This window comes from Elephantulus edwardii, unplaced genomic scaffold (genome assembly GCF_000299155.1).
Source record: "Elephantulus edwardii isolate Elephantulus edwardi_28Jun2011 unplaced genomic scaffold, EleEdw1.0 scaffold00023, whole genome shotgun sequence".
Classification (NCBI taxonomy): domain Eukaryota; kingdom Metazoa; phylum Chordata; class Mammalia; order Macroscelidea; family Macroscelididae; genus Elephantulus; species Elephantulus edwardii.
In genome coordinates, this window is record NW_006399773.1 from 5,712,636 (window position 1) to 5,728,290 (window position 15,655).

The 15,655-nt window shown below is 39.4% G+C and overlaps 1 protein-coding gene across 1 annotated transcript in view; it reads left to right on the forward strand.

Annotated features, from left to right (window-relative positions):
• Positions 1-3,357: 3,357 nt before the first annotated feature.
• DACH1 (dachshund family transcription factor 1) overlaps positions 3,358-15,655 on the forward strand; it is a 581,146-nt gene continuing 568,848 nt past the window's right edge. Inside the window, exon 1 of the mRNA XM_006882713.1 lies at positions 3,358-4,193. Within this exon, the coding sequence (XP_006882775.1) occupies positions 3,358-4,193 (836 nt within the window). The remainder of the gene's footprint in view (positions 4,194-15,655) is intronic.

The window sequence follows — 15,655 nt, forward strand, 5'->3', positions numbered from 1 at the left end:
ATTCATATGAATATTGTCCGGATGGGGGTGTGTTTGGAGGAGGATAAAGGGGAGGGGCTAGGAGAGGGCAGGGGGAGGGAAGAAAATACCTTCCCTGAACTGGTACAAGCTCAGCTTCAAACGATATCCTAGGAAAGAAATTAAAGACTTCTTAATTAGTGCAGCAATTAAGCTTTCTTGGTAGCATTTTAATCAGCACAGGCCCTATCAAAGGACAAACAGAACGATTTGCAGGTCTTTGAATTTTAAACAGTCTTATTGATTTCAGCACAATACATGTTCACAAAACACAGGGAGAATTTTCTAATATCAGTTACAGTACTTTGAGTTTTGCTTATGCAAATTGCATGAACATTGGGGACGATGAGATGGCGGGAGAGGATCTGAAAGGAGCAGATATGTAAAACAATAAACAAACAAGACAGGTCTGAAAGATCAAGATGCTAGGGGAAGACTCAGAATTGTGCAGGCTTTCTTCGTTTGATTTCTCTGCTGTTGTTAAATACTGTTTGTCTAAATCATTGGTAACATTTCTCCAAAAGAAACAGGAGTCAGTCTTGAAGATTCTGAAGTCTTTTTCTCTAAATGTTTTAATTTGCACTCTACATACACCTTTTCTAATCCTGTTGTTTGATCAAAGTAGTAACTGGAGTTTCCCAAAAATGGTTTGGCGACCTGAGGTCCCCAAAAAGCCTCCGTACTGGAGAGAGTTAAAGACCCTAAACCTTGTTTCTGAGGTTAGCACGTGCTTGGAGGCACAGGTCCCCTTCAAGTAGAAAATGTAGAGTTTGCTTCAAAGCAGAGTGGGACCTGGCTTGATCTGCATTCATTACCTCTGTCTGTGCCTTCTCAATGTGGCAGGTATTGGCAGAATGAGAATTTAAGGAAATGTGATAACAGTTAAGGGCATATATCCAGCATTCAATTCTCATTTTTCTCTATGTGAAGGTCTAAAATTTAGAATGATAAACTGTCTTTTATCAACTTAAACTACACTGGGATTTAAAATAGTTGTGAATGTTACTCCCATGTAGAATTAGCTTTCCAGGATTTACACTGTCTTCAATGAGGAAATATAACAGGGTTGAAAATGAATGTGATTTTTTTTTTCAAAATATGTTAAAATACATTAACTAGGTTAAACAACTGTGCAAAGCTTACATGCCCTTGTTGAAGTTTATCTACTTTCCTGCATTCTTATAACCTAGGAAAGCCACCAGCTATTACTGCTATGTTCCAAGTGATTTAGCATAAACTTAGACAAATTAGTCAATAGTGTCACTGTAGATAGTTTCTGTGCCATTTGGCATGAATGCTAAAAAGCTTACAGGGTTAAAATGACGAAGAGAAATAGAACAGTGATTTAACAGCGAAACGGTAGAAATTTCATCTTGAAATTTCTCCACACGTGAACTTGCTGCTATTAGTTAATTTTGAAAAATATGTCAAATGCTAAAGCATTGTTTCATATCTTCTGAGGTAACTGAGCATGTGTAGACAGGTTGGAAGTCTAATTATTTAAGACTCCTAGAGATAAAAGTCAAGAACTGACTTGACCTATACTCAAATCATGTTGGTCAGAAGTCCTTGAATGAATACCTCCATGCAACAGGTTAGGAAAGGAGAAAAAAAGCAAAGGTGGGACGAGAATCAGTCTAAACTCAAGTCTGGGACTCTTTATGTATGTAGCAACTCTTTCTGCCTATATAAGTCAAGGAGTTAGTTTTGCTTTTGTTCTCATTAATTACCAAACACATTTTTCACTGATAAACAACAACAACAAAAATGTCTTTTCAAATTGTGGTAAAAGTTTTCTACTATAAAAGGAGGAAAAGTCCCACAAAACAAGAAACCCCTAACTACTGTATAATTAACACATCAGCAACTAGCCCTGGATCTTAGGGAATACTAGGCTACTCTGCAAGGCAGGTAAATTAATTATAGAGTTTGGGGTAAGGAAAAAAAAATAGTATGTTCTTGTTTCCTACTTGCTACATCTTCAAGGGTGTCCGATGTCTTTGAATTCTCTAAGTATAACATGACATAACAGGCATTTCTGACCTGCCTTGGAAATAAAGTGAAGTTATTTTTGACTGATGCACATCACAGAAAGGGCTTCTTTCTTCTGAATTATTAATACAAAATTGAAGACAGAGTATTCCATTCTTATTCGTGAAGCTATTTGGGGTGACATTCCCTCCCCCTTCCCAACCCCTCGAAAACTGTCCTACCTGGAAGGTTCACATCTTTGACCAAAGAAACACTTGGATAGACAAGTTAAGAGATGCATACATCATACAGCGTTTGCTTACATTTTCCTCAAATTAATTTCATAATAGTTATGAAAGGGCTATGTTTTCATTCAGACTCATTGCAAAAGAAAAAAAAAAACACCCCTCAAAAAACCAAAGCGCCCCCCCCCCAAAGAAAAACCCACCCACCCTCACAGGAACAGATCCTGAATCCTGTAAGAGCTCGGACAGCTCTGACTCCTCTTTAAGTTGGCAGGAGTCCGCTTAGCAGCTTTTAGGTGGGAACTGAAAATCGAGTGGTCGCGGACGAACTGTATTATTGGACGTGCGATGTAAGGGGAGGAGAAGGGAACTAGATGGGCTCTGTGTCTGCTTTGCGATCGCTGATCCTGTGTCCTCGGCTTTCCTCTGCGTCCCTCCCCCAGCTTCGCCCCTTCGCCTCCCCCGCCCCTCCCGCTTCGCCGCGCACTCCTCTCCTCTGTCTCGCGCTCGCGGAGAGACTCTGCTCCGAGTTCCTGGTTGGATAATTTGGGTTAATACTAGTGAGTGAGGTTTTTGCGGCTTCAAAGGGTATTTCAAGTTTCCGGAGCTCCTCCCCTCTGCACCGTGTGACAACAACAACTCGTCCAGCCGGCAGCCTGCACTTTTCAGCTCATTTTCTCTCTGTCATTCCCCTCTCAATCTTTGATCAATGTACTTGCCAGGGAGAACCCAAGTCCTTCAAACCTCCTCCTTTTCACCTTCATCCTTAACTTTGTGCTAGAGCGGGACCCACACAACCACCGCCGACCCTCCCCGCCCCCGCCCCCCTGCAGCCAGCCCCCGATCCTAGCCCCCGGAGAGGACTCGCATTTCGACTTGCGGGACACTTTGTGCGTTTCTCTCCAGAGCGCCTGGCGCGCTCGCCCCTCCGCCTCCCCGCTTTCTTACCCTGACCTCCTCCGTCCCCCGGCTCTCTCCCCTTCCTCCGGCCGGCCTTCCCCAGGAGTTGTTGTTGTTGTTGTTGACCCCCTAGCTCCTTCTCCCCCTTTCTGCCCTTCCCCTCCCCGGGGTGTGTGGCAACTTTTCCCCTCGCTTCTCCTTCTGTTTCCCTTTATATGTGACCATGGCAGTGCCGGCGGCTTTGATCCCTCCGACCCAGCTGGTCCCCCCTCAACCCCCGATCTCCACGTCTGCTTCCTCCTCGGGCACCTCCACCTCCACCTCCTCGGTGACCTCGTCTCCGGCTCCGGCCATCGGGCCCCCGGCGTCCTCAGGGCCCACTCTGTTCCGCCCGGAGCCCATCGCGGCGGCGGCGGCGGCGGCAGCAGCGGCCGCGGCCACAGTCACCTCCACCGGCGGCAGCGGCGGCGGCAGCGGAGGCGGCGGCAGCAGCGGCAACGGAGGCGGCGGCGGTGGCGGCGGCGGCGGCGGCAGCAACTGCAACCCCAGCCTGGCGGCCGCGAGCGCTGGCGGCGGCGTCTCCAGCACCCCCATCAACGCGAGCACCGGCAGCAGCAGCAGCAGCAGCACCAGCAGCAGCAGCAGCAGCAGTAGCAGCAGTAGCAGCAGCAGCAGCAGCAGCAGTAGCAGCAGCAGCAGCTGCGGCCCCCTCCCCGGGAAACCCGTGTACTCGACCCCGTCCCCAGTGGAAAACACCCCCCAGAATAATGAGTGCAAAATGGTGGATCTGAGGGGGGCGAAAGTGGCTTCCTTCACGGTGGAGGGCTGCGAGCTGATCTGCCTGCCCCAGGCTTTCGACCTGTTCCTGAAGCACTTGGTGGGGGGCTTGCACACGGTCTACACCAAGCTGAAGCGGCTGGAGATCACGCCGGTGGTGTGCAATGTGGAACAGGTTCGCATCCTGAGGGGACTGGGCGCCATCCAGCCCGGAGTGAACCGCTGCAAGCTCATCTCCAGGAAGGACTTCGAGACCCTCTACAATGACTGCACCAACGCCAGGTAAAGCGCCGGGGCCCCTGCCCGCCCGCCGGCTCGCGCTGCTCTCGCTCCCCGGCCCGCGCCGCTTGCTCCGCGCGCCCGCGAGCCGCGCGCCCTGGAGAGCGCGGCCTCTCCTCCCCTTTCTCCGGGCTCCTCTGCCGCGCCCAAACCCCTGACAAGTTGCCACCTCACCCGGCCCAGAGCTCGCTCTTCGGCCCGGTCAGCTCCTGGCTGGCCTAGGCGCCAGGGCTGGGCTGCAGTGGGGATGCGGGGACCCCAAGCCTCGGGGCAGAGGGAGCAGGAAGGGGAAGGACCGCGCTTGCCCGGAGAGCCAGCCCTTTGCCCAGGACCCTTCTAAGCGCAGCTGCCGGGGGGCCTGCGCTCCCCTGGACCTGGCTTGCGCCACAAGGCTCGGGCCCCCGCTGGGCTGGATGGCGGAGTCCTGCGGGCGGGAAGAGGTCGTGACCTGGCCTGGCGGGGTTCGAGGAGCCCGGGCCACGAGCTCAGGGGAGGAGCCCGAGGAGGAAGCCTGGCGAGCGGGCCAGCAGCCGGGGAGGGCACTTCGAGGTCGTGAGGGGAAGGGCGCCCGAGGCCTCGGAACTCAGAGCCATCCCGGGGGAACCACAGCGAGTTCATCCCGCCTGCAGTCCCGAGGGGAAGCCCGGGAGGGGAGGGGTCTGTGTGCGCGCATGTGTGCGTGTGTCCAAGTGTGAGCGTGTGCGTGTGCAAAAGAAATGCACAAGGACGTCTGCCCCGGGGCGCAAGAGAGGGCAGCAGCGGGGCTGCTCTTGTTGGGGCGATGAGTGAATTTCCCAGACTCAAGGGAGCCTAGATGCGGAAGGAAGACCCGAGCTCGCTCGCTTGTGTGCTGTTTCCAAACTTTTCTTTCTTTCTTTCCTTTCTAAGACTAGTCACTTTCCCAAGGAACAGGTGCAAGCTCTGCACTGCTTCGCTCCTTGGGACTGAATGCCAGCAGCAGGGGCTCTCCAGGCCGCCCAGGGCGCACACCCGGCCACCACGGGACCCTGGCTCAGTAGTTTTATGCCAATGAACGTGTATTAGGGGAGGATCTACCGAGAGGGGGCGGGAGTGGGGCAACTTGCCCGTTTTTGGGGGAGAAATACTCTTTTCACCCCTTTTCAGAGGTGGGTCTCTTCCCCCTGGGCTGCAGAGACGCGCAGAGGGAAGAGTTCATAAAGCTAGTAAGGGGGAGTCCTGAATGGGCACAAGGGAACTGTGCACGAACTAGGTGCGGAGCCTTGCGTCCTCTTCACATACATTTAAAGACAAGAATAAGCTACAGACGTTTACGTTTCTTTTTAGGGTGGGTGTGCTGAGTAAGGTTAAGGAATCAGAGGTAGGAAGAAAACCTCTTTCCTTTACTGGGAAAAGCTAGAAGTAAGTAACCAAACTCTTCTTTCTTGAAGTAAGACTCTTGACTAGTGCCCCCAGAAGGCTGTAAAGTGAAAAAGATGTCAGTTCCAACCCAGAAAATACCCCTAAGCTATAATTCCTAACCCATACATAAACTTTCCCTATATTTATTTGCTATTCCTGGGAAATGTGGCTTGGGTGTGTGATTGGGTTTTGAACCTTCATTTCTGTTATCCTGTGTGAATGAGATTGTGTGTGTGTGTGTGTGTGTGTGTGTGTGTGTGTGTGTGTGTGTCTCCACGTGGGAACCTCAGTGTAAGGACAGGTGGCAGTAAAGATGGAGTGGAATTTTGACTACCAAACGCTATTTGCTCAGATCATTGGGAGCCTGCGACATCGCAAGCTAAAAATCTATTATTAAAACCAATTGAATCAGAGCAGAAAATTGTTACGGAGTTGTGTAAAAGATGCTAGTTGACATTTAAAAGCCAGTTTAGAAATGGGTGTTAAACCTTGTCCACCTAAGCACTAAAGTGGTCAAGCGTGGATCTTTCTAGTAGCTGGTGGTCCACTCTGCTCTTGAATCGCCTTTGTGTGTTTCTTACAGCACACACACACAGAGCACTAGGTAATCCATGACCATTTCCTAGATGAAAGAAAGAATTGCTGGAGAAAACTTCCTTCAGTGGCTGCAACGTTAGAATCAAAGCAACACAGGTAGCTTTGCATCTCTTCTAGTCTGTGTATTCACCTTTTTTTCTTTCTGAAATTTTTAACCAAGTCTTTAGAATTGCTATCTTCCTCGTAAGGTTGTAGGATTTTTTTTAAACTTACTAACTAAATTAAAAAGAAAAGTAAGGGATTTATCGGAGATTAACAATAGCCTTCAAGTTCAAATTTACAGATGCAAATGGATTAAATCCATTACAACTGTTTGCCCTTCAAAAATATCACTACACTATTTATGCTTCAGTCATCTGGTGTTAATATTTCACAAAACAGTGATGTTTTTAAAGCCTGTATCAGATTATTTTAAAGTAAAAATATGGTAAGTTTATTAATATATTATTTGCATGTTGATCTTTATGCCTATACAACCTTCTCAGACATAGTAGATGTAGATACTGTAGTTATTAACTTAAGAAGATGGATAGTTTTTCTGTGACACTAAGAAATAGAAAACTTATAATGGAACTCTTCTTCTAATGCACCATCATGCATAATACTAATTACAATTATTTCCTTATTTCCTAACTTTGAAAGCTTTCAGCTAAAATGTTCTACATCTTGGATGTACAACACTCCATTGACTTTTGTCATTCAAATCTAGGTTATACCTTTGCTATTGAGATCTTTTTTCATTCATCAAGATATATTGATTTCCTTCACTCTTTCTCCTCTGACTGCTTAAGAGACTCTTTCTAAGGGAATAATTTATGCAGTAGATAAGAGAAAGTGTACAAAAGAGGAAACCTCATGAAATAATGTATAGTGTGCATGAAATGGTATATCTTAGGACATGTAGATTTCAGCCCCCAGACACCCCTAGTTAGTTATATTTCAAGATTGCATTTATCAGCAATTCTTCTAGGTATCATGGAATCAGAGAAAACAAAACTATGCTCAATGAAGGAAATGTTCATTTGTTAAAGTGGTCCAGTAAGTTAGTAGCAGATATTAGAGAGAAATTCATTTGATTAGGGTTATGGCATCATTGTGCTAACTGTGAAAACTAAGATAAATGCTGAAGCCATCTGTCATTAACACAAAGAGATGAAAAAGAGCAACCTGCTGGATAGTGAAGCTGAAAGTACAGGTCTCAAAACCTGGAAGGAATAAATATATTTGAAAGTTAGCGAATGACAAAGTCTAAGCTTGATCAATTTCCTCTAATTATTATTCTTAAACTAAACATTAGTTGCAGCACGAACTTGGCTTTTGCAATAGAGGTCAGTTAACTAACTGGTGACCATTAAACAATAACAAAAATAAGAAAAGTAATTATGTACACAGTCAAGTTTCTGTTTGTATGAATCAGTTGCTTGTTTATAGATTTCAGTTAGGATTGAGTATTCCATGAACTCAGATAATAAAGAGTTCTCTGTCCTATGTTATCTAAAATGCTTGTTTCTTTGACTACTTCCAAGACATTATTTTCCTTTCTTTTCAAATGAGTCTTTCAAACCAGACTGTGATTTGGGTCTTATGTAGTTCTAGATTTTGTGGTTTTGTTAACTTAAATAGAGTTCTGTTCTCAAAGATATTTGTTCCTTTATGTGCATATATGAATTCACAGAAGATACTCTTTTGTCTTAAATGATATCATTCATAAATAGCAAATTGAAAGAATTCTCATGCCTCTTGTTACTTTAAAAGCATACAAATGAAATTTTAGGGTAAGATGTACAAAATATTTTCAACTTTTGTTTCTAATTCTTTATTAGGAATTTTTCTATTATCTTTAACAAAGTGGTATGCTAAACTAGTCTGTATTTATTTAACACTTATATTTATTCATGCTTTTCTTTTATGGCATAGATATAGAAAGTTTTAAATGAATACAGATTCACTTCCAACACTTCCTTATGATACTTCCCATAGAGAAATTCACCAATTTCTTTAACTTAAGAGAGGTCAAACTTCTGAAGTTTTGATATCATTTTAAGTTTTATATTATTATTTGTTCTTTATAAAGCCTACTGTTTCCTGTTATAACTTTAATAAAGAATTAACAGACTAAATCTTAAATATACAAATTTAGGCTTAGTTTCTTGTTGCCACACATTTTAATAGTTTGCAAATTGTAAGCTAATCACTAATATATGAAAAAATACAATATATTTATGTATAATATCTTGCAACCATACCTTATTTTATGAAATTGTATTTCAGAAAACATATTCCTGAGTATTTATACATCTTGCTAGCCTGTTGTTTTTCTTGGAGTTGGTATACAACATTAACTTGTAAATAAGCATAAATAATAACTTTTATATAAAGGCAAATAGTTAAAATATGGTTTATTTCTAATCTCCACAGATGATTAATTAATTCTCCGAAGCACAAAATTTAGTACACATACATGATAATTTTGTGGTTTGAAATAGATCTAAGAAACTGCAAGACAGGAATTTAGTTTTTACTAGAATTCTCTTATGCACAGTTCTATTAAAGTACAGAAATTTCTTTTACTTTTAGTCCAAAATTAGCTTTTTTCCTATTTGTTTGTTTAATGTATTGAATTTCTTCGGAATTGCATGTAACTTACTGACAAGTTTTAGTAACATTCTTTTCCCCTCAATACCTCCCCCAAGTCCCTTGAGATGTGACACCCAATATTGATTAAAGTCTTGGCTGAATTTGAACATAAATCACTCTTCTGTTTGGCGATTTACTATGTTTGATTCACCAGCACAAGAAAGCATAATATGCTTTATTGTTTCTCATTCAATGTTTTGTTTCAGGATGTAAATAGCATTTGTGTAAATTAGCTTGATGTGCAAGCAAGTAGTAGTTATTTTTAGGTACAATTTGTGCTTTGACTTTCAATTAGTAGTGTTTTATCTTTCCAAGTTACTTTACTAAATCATTTTAGACAATTCTCTTTGTCAGTCAAGTAAAATAATAATTTAAACTGAATTGAGTTGCATTAGCAACATAGGAGATAAGTATTTAAAAATATAATACAAAAGGCAACTCTCACCAAACTCTCTTCTTTTGAGTCCTTATCTGGAGAAATCAGCTTGCAGTATTGCCTTCCAAGTAGGGACAGGTGAGTCTTCTGAGGTCATCAAACATTTAGATTTTAAGGTTTTTGTCACTTGGCTCTTTAAAAAAGTTAAACTTTATGTGAATTTTATCTCTCAAGAGTTCGTTGTTTAGATTATTCATTAACAAAGATAATGTCAAGTTACAGACCCTTAAGATGACAGGAAATATAAATTTTGATCTAAACTGGATAATTAAAATATAATTAAAATAATATTTGGCTTGCTTTTTTTAAAAAAAAAAATGTAGAAATAGTTCTAAAAATAGACTGTCCTTAGCATGTGCCATTCTCTCTTAACTAAGGTGCTTGTGATTGGTCAGCTGTAGTGATGTGTATGTGTGTGTAATCTTACTGCACTTTAACTATTTTTGTAGAAAATAAATTTCTATTTATACTTTCTGGCTTCTAGACTGCATAAAGAAACTTCTGTTCCTTGTATTTTATTTTCTCATTAATTTTCTTAATGAAGATAATCTCGAGTTAAATAATCTATGTTATCAAGCTCAGATCAATAGAATATTAAAAGTTCAAATCTGCACAGATACATATATCTGAGACACAACAGAGGCGCTGGGTGACTCTGTGTTGCTCTCACATTACTTTTTATCAACTTGCTAAAAATATTTCTTGTCAAAAGTATTTTCTTTTGCCACAGTAGCTGTCTTTTCAAATAATTTTCTCTTAGTAAAATTTGCTTTTCCATCATCCAGCATAAACATGAATGACTTCATTAGAATAGTTTACCAGATTATTTCTTTCAAATACAGTGTAAGATATGTTTCTGTTTTATTCTAACAATTAACTGTTATCTAATTGACTGGCAATTACTTTTTTTTTTATGCAGCAATGCTATTTGCTCTAAGAAGTTTCTTAGGATTTTTTGGAAAATGTGCCTTCTGTTGATTGTTACAGATATTTCCTGGCTATGTTTGACATGACGATGAGCGGAGTTTTCAGCCAAATATAAGTTGGGAAATTGGACAGTAAACTATTAAGCTTTGTTTTTCAACTTAATTATATTAAAACTAGTTGGGCAGATGAGTAATTTTAAAACATAAGTGTCAAATCATGTACAGACAAGGACTTGATAGAGTAAGACTTGACACAACCTGCGGTCCTTGAATCAGGTATATTTTAAATTTTGGGGAAGAATCGGAAGCATTTATAAGAGAATTTGAATTTATCTATGTAATTTTTTTTTCTAAGTCATATACTAGTCAATGACTGAATTCACCACAGGTGTGACCCTGTAGCTTTATGATCCAGATTGGCTTGTGGTGGGTGATCCAGAAGGTCAAGGTGGGAATCTTCTATAGATATATGTGAATATATAGATACATGTGAATTCGGAAAAGTTGCCAGAGACAAACTGGAAAACTGGCTATAAGCCATCATATATAGTGAGAAAGATGTAACTATATAGATATGGATATAGCTATTTGGTTATAAATACATGGAAGGGTCTAACTACAGATAGTTGCATACTGCATAATTGGTTGCTTTAAAGAAAATTTTGGAGAGTAATGGTTTTCTAAGAAGAACACACACCCTTAAGTGTCTAAAATAATTTTAAAAGATCAGACTGATGCTTATTTTTTATTATATTGAATTTGTACAGAGTTGGAACTAGTTATTATGATTTGAAGAAAATAATTATAACTTAACGATGAAAAGATGTAAAAAATTTAAGCACTGAATTGTGAATATAGCATAATTTTGCTAACAATTTCATATTCTTTGCAAACATGAGTTGTACAGAGCAGATACTAAAATACACACCATGTCCAATTAGTTACTTTTGCTTACATTGAATATTTCAAGAATTTTCCTTTTCTTTATTAGAAATAAATGGAGTGATAACAAAGTATTAAAAGGCCATAAAGTAACCTTTTCACCTTTGTTTTGCAAAATGTTTTTAAATAGAGTATCATTGCAGTCACAACAGGAAAAATTATTATTCCTCAAGGACAAAGTATATTTTAGGAGAGAAGATGTACTGGTTGAAGGAAAACGACTTTATCAGGGGAGTTGTCCTGCTAACCTGAAGGCCTCGCTTCTTTGGTGGTTCGAATCCACCAGCGGCTCTGACAGAACAAAAACGGGCAATGTCCTTTATGAGAGTAACAGCCTTGGAGGCCTGGGGGGAGGATCAGCCATGAGTCTATTCCGACTTGACAGAATCAAGAGTTGCAGTAGATAGCTACTAATTGAACTTAAGGGAGATCTCATGGGTAAAGGAAAAGGAGGACTTTCAATGAGATGAACTGACACTGATTACCACAGTAGACTTGAACATAACAGAGATTGTGAGGAGGGTGCAGGGCAGGGCAAGGTGCAGATCGCTTGTTAGAGGGTCGCTATGAGTCATAGTTGACATGGGAACACCTAACAGCAGCAACAGCAGCAGCAGCAGCAGCTGGTGCTGCATTATTTCTCCTAAAACTCAAACTCGTTGCTATCAAGTGGATTTTAATTCATAATAACCCAGCAGAAAAAAGTACAACAGCCACTGCATAGGCTTTCCAGGGCTGTAAATCCTGGTAGAAACAGACTTCCACTTCATCTTGCTTCCATGGAGTAGTGAAGTTGGTTTGAGCTACCAGTCTTTTTTGTGGGCAAGCAAACATTTTAACCGGTGTGTCACTAGGACTCTTTTTCTTAAGGGCAGAGGATGTAAAAAAAAATAAATATCTTACTCAAACCTTGTGTAAAATTCAGTCATCAGGCAGATGAAGTATTTTCTTGAAATCTTAAACGAATTGTATCTTGTATTGTTTTAATAGTAGCAATGGTATTCTTCACTCCTATGTTTCATTTCCAGTGGGACATTTAAAAGAGCATTTTGTTTGTATGTAAATAAGGTAAATCAGTGGAAATAAAACAAATCTCAAGATACCATCCTAGTTTGGCTAAAATCTTCGAATACTACTATAGTCATGATGTATTCCTGTTTCACTGATTTTTAATTTTAGTTCTTGGAAGTGGTATTTATTGACTGAATTAGATGATTCAAGAACTGCACAACTCTTTTTGTGCCTTTGTGCCTTGTAAGGTTAACTTAGAACATTAGTAACTGACTTAGTCCTGCTCGCGCCTCTCATTCGAGAATAGGTGCTTATGCAACAGGTGCCACTTTTTTGTTGGGTTTTTTTTTTCTCCTTTTTTCTATTTGATAGCTATCTTTGATGGATATATTTTTTAACCTATCTTAACTTTGACCCTTTAAAATCTCCATATTGAGACTTTAATTTATTTGTATTATTTCCGTAAAAAACTGTACCCACAAACTCACATGCAAAGTCAGGCTTGTAGGACTTAAGAGCACAACATTTCAAAGCTGACCAATCAATGGGTCTTAATATTTTCCCTGCATTACATTACAAACTAGAATAACTCCTGGAAAATTACCTTGGCATTACTGGATGACAGCAAAAAATGTTGACATCAATTTTAGGCTAAAAGAAGGAATCTGCCTTAAATATTTTAAAATATATAATGGTATAGGTTGAGTAGGGAAGCAACTGAAAACTTTAGTGTCATTTTCCTATCTTTTCTTTTCATGATACCTCTGATAGGCTTTTAATTTTATATACAACTTATACACATTATGCATTTTTAAGTTTTTTCAGTATAAGAAATGTTAAAACTATTAGATGCTCGAACCTGATGTGCTTGACGTCACTGTCCCATTTCTATTAGTAGTTTCTTTGCTTCTTGCACTTTACTGCAAGCATATCACTTAAAACCAGTAGAGAAAAATGATGGAAAAACAATTTCATAACCTTAAAAAATGACTACTCTTCTAAAAGCCTTGCCATCAATGAGATGAGTGCAGAATAGGGTCAGTGGGTTAATCTCCAGGTCTACATAAGGATATGTGTGTATGCACCTCTTCCAGTGGACTGTAATTGTCTTTGAAAACACCTGGTAGATGTGCGGTTAAATTGAAATCAATTACTTTCTCAATCATTCTGTGGCATTTGTCAAGTCATTACGTCATCGTCATTTACTAAAAGATAGAAAGAAGCTTATAAAACAGTGACTGCTTATTTTTTTTTGCCTCATTTTGGTCTTATGATATTTTAAAAATCTTCACCTAATAAGCATAAAGTATAATTTGGTAAGAAGTTTATCTTTGCATTGAATTATCTAAATAACTTAAAATATGTAAGGAACATAGTGTGACTTTTTTATTATTTTGGTCTACACATATTCTAAAAGGAAAAGGATATATGTATAGGTAAAAATCGTTTCATAATATTTTGTGACTTGTGCACTCTACGACTTCCTCTTTTCCTCTGAAGGACTTTCTAGTAAGTCTGATATGTGTACATGATGATCAAAGATAAAAATATACCTACTGCTCACTGATTATAGTTTCTCATTCACACCACTGACAACACATGCAAATTTGAACTTGTAGCCATGCTTCAAATTGCCAAAAGAACCCCAAGGATAGAAACTTGACCTGCTTTTATGAAACCATAGAATTACATTTATACGATTTACCCCATGGGAAAGGAATGAACTGATCCCAATTCAAACCTTAATATCAGAGTCTTCTGGGTCAAATTTGATTTTGCTTTCTGTTAACACCTGTTTGATAAGCAACTTTAGTAATGAGATAGTCTTAGGAAATTGTTACAAATATTAGTAATCAATCACATTTCATACCTAAGGCCAAATACTATCGAAACTTTTGCAGCTCTTTCTTTCCTCACATTATTAAAATGTAGATTTTTAAAACAAATTATCAACCCATTACATCCTAGAATTGAGGACTTTAAATATGAGTTTGTAATTTTGAAGTTGAAAATATTTATTTCGTACTTTTTAAAATATAATTTCTCTGCACTGAGAAATTAATTTTCACAGTGCTTTTCAAAAATGGTCAGTGCACTTAAGACTCTCAAAATTCAGTTTTAGTTTAAAGTTGAAACTCTTTCCTTGAGAAGAAATTTCAGAATAAAGATTTTTTTTCACATGAATATATTTAATTTTTCTTATGCTATTATTTTAAGTGGTTGCATTTCTTTTTTTTATTTGAAGCATCCAGTTACCTGAACTCCTTTTGCTTTTACTAGTAATGAATTATGGTGATAATGCATACAACTAGGATTTTATTTTCAGTTACATTTGTTTGAAGTCAAATGGAATAAGACTAAGCTAGAAAACTGAAGTTAGTCTTATGATTAAAATAAAAAGGAATTTTGGTAGACAGTGGTTTGCTTAATTTATGGAATATAAAATGATGCATTTTATATATCCAAATGCATAACTGATATAAGGTAATTAGGGCCATAACTTCTCTTTGCTTCTGACAGTGTTATATGTATCACTATTGGATGACAGAATGAGAACACTTCTCCTTACAATATGTTTTGCTCAACCTTACAAATGCGAAAATAAATTAGAAGTGAGAGAGCAATACACACACACACACACACACACACAAGCAACTATATATAAAACACTAAACCAGACCCACTACCATCTTGGATTTCTGAGGCTGTAAATCTTTAGGAAAGGAGGTTGCACATCTTTTTCCTGTGGAAAAACTAGTAGGTTTGAATTGTCAACCTTTTAGTTAGAGCCCCACACCTAATGCAGTACGTTACCAGAGCTCCCTCTACTCTGAAATATGAGCAAACACAATTGGGATTATTAGTGATTCCAGGAATTGTGCTGCCTACCCAAAGTGGTTCGAATCCACTAAGTGCTCAGCTGGAGAAAGATAGACTCCTGTGTGATTTACTGTCTCTCATGACCCACTGGAGGGTCAGCTATTGGACAATTCCTACTTGATGGTATCTAACAACAACATGATTGTATTTGGAAAATTAAGTTATTAAATTCCTTCCTTAATAACCATCAAACAAAGAAACAAACAGAAAATATCTCTCAATCCTTTTTCATTTAACACAGAAAAGATTATTTGGATAAGTTATCATTGGTTTACTTCCATACAAGAACCAAATTTATGAAATATTAATAATGGTATATTAAAGAAATTCTTAGATTACAGGAAAAACATTGACATTTCTACTGGAAGGCTTTTAAGTTTTCTATCTTAAGTTATAATCATCATCAAGGAGAAACAGCTTGGAATTTTAAATACGTTGCAACATTCTTTTTATTGGCTGTGACCGATGGGGGGAAAAAGAAAAGTACTTTCATTATGAGATAATTGCAACCTGCTTGCATTGACACTATTCATGCAAATGAAACAAAAAAACCCCACAACAACCCCATTTATTTAGTTGTTTACTAATATTACTTTGATGGCAAATTCACAAAAATATCATTATGAGATTAAATATTTTACTTACTGGAAAAGCTT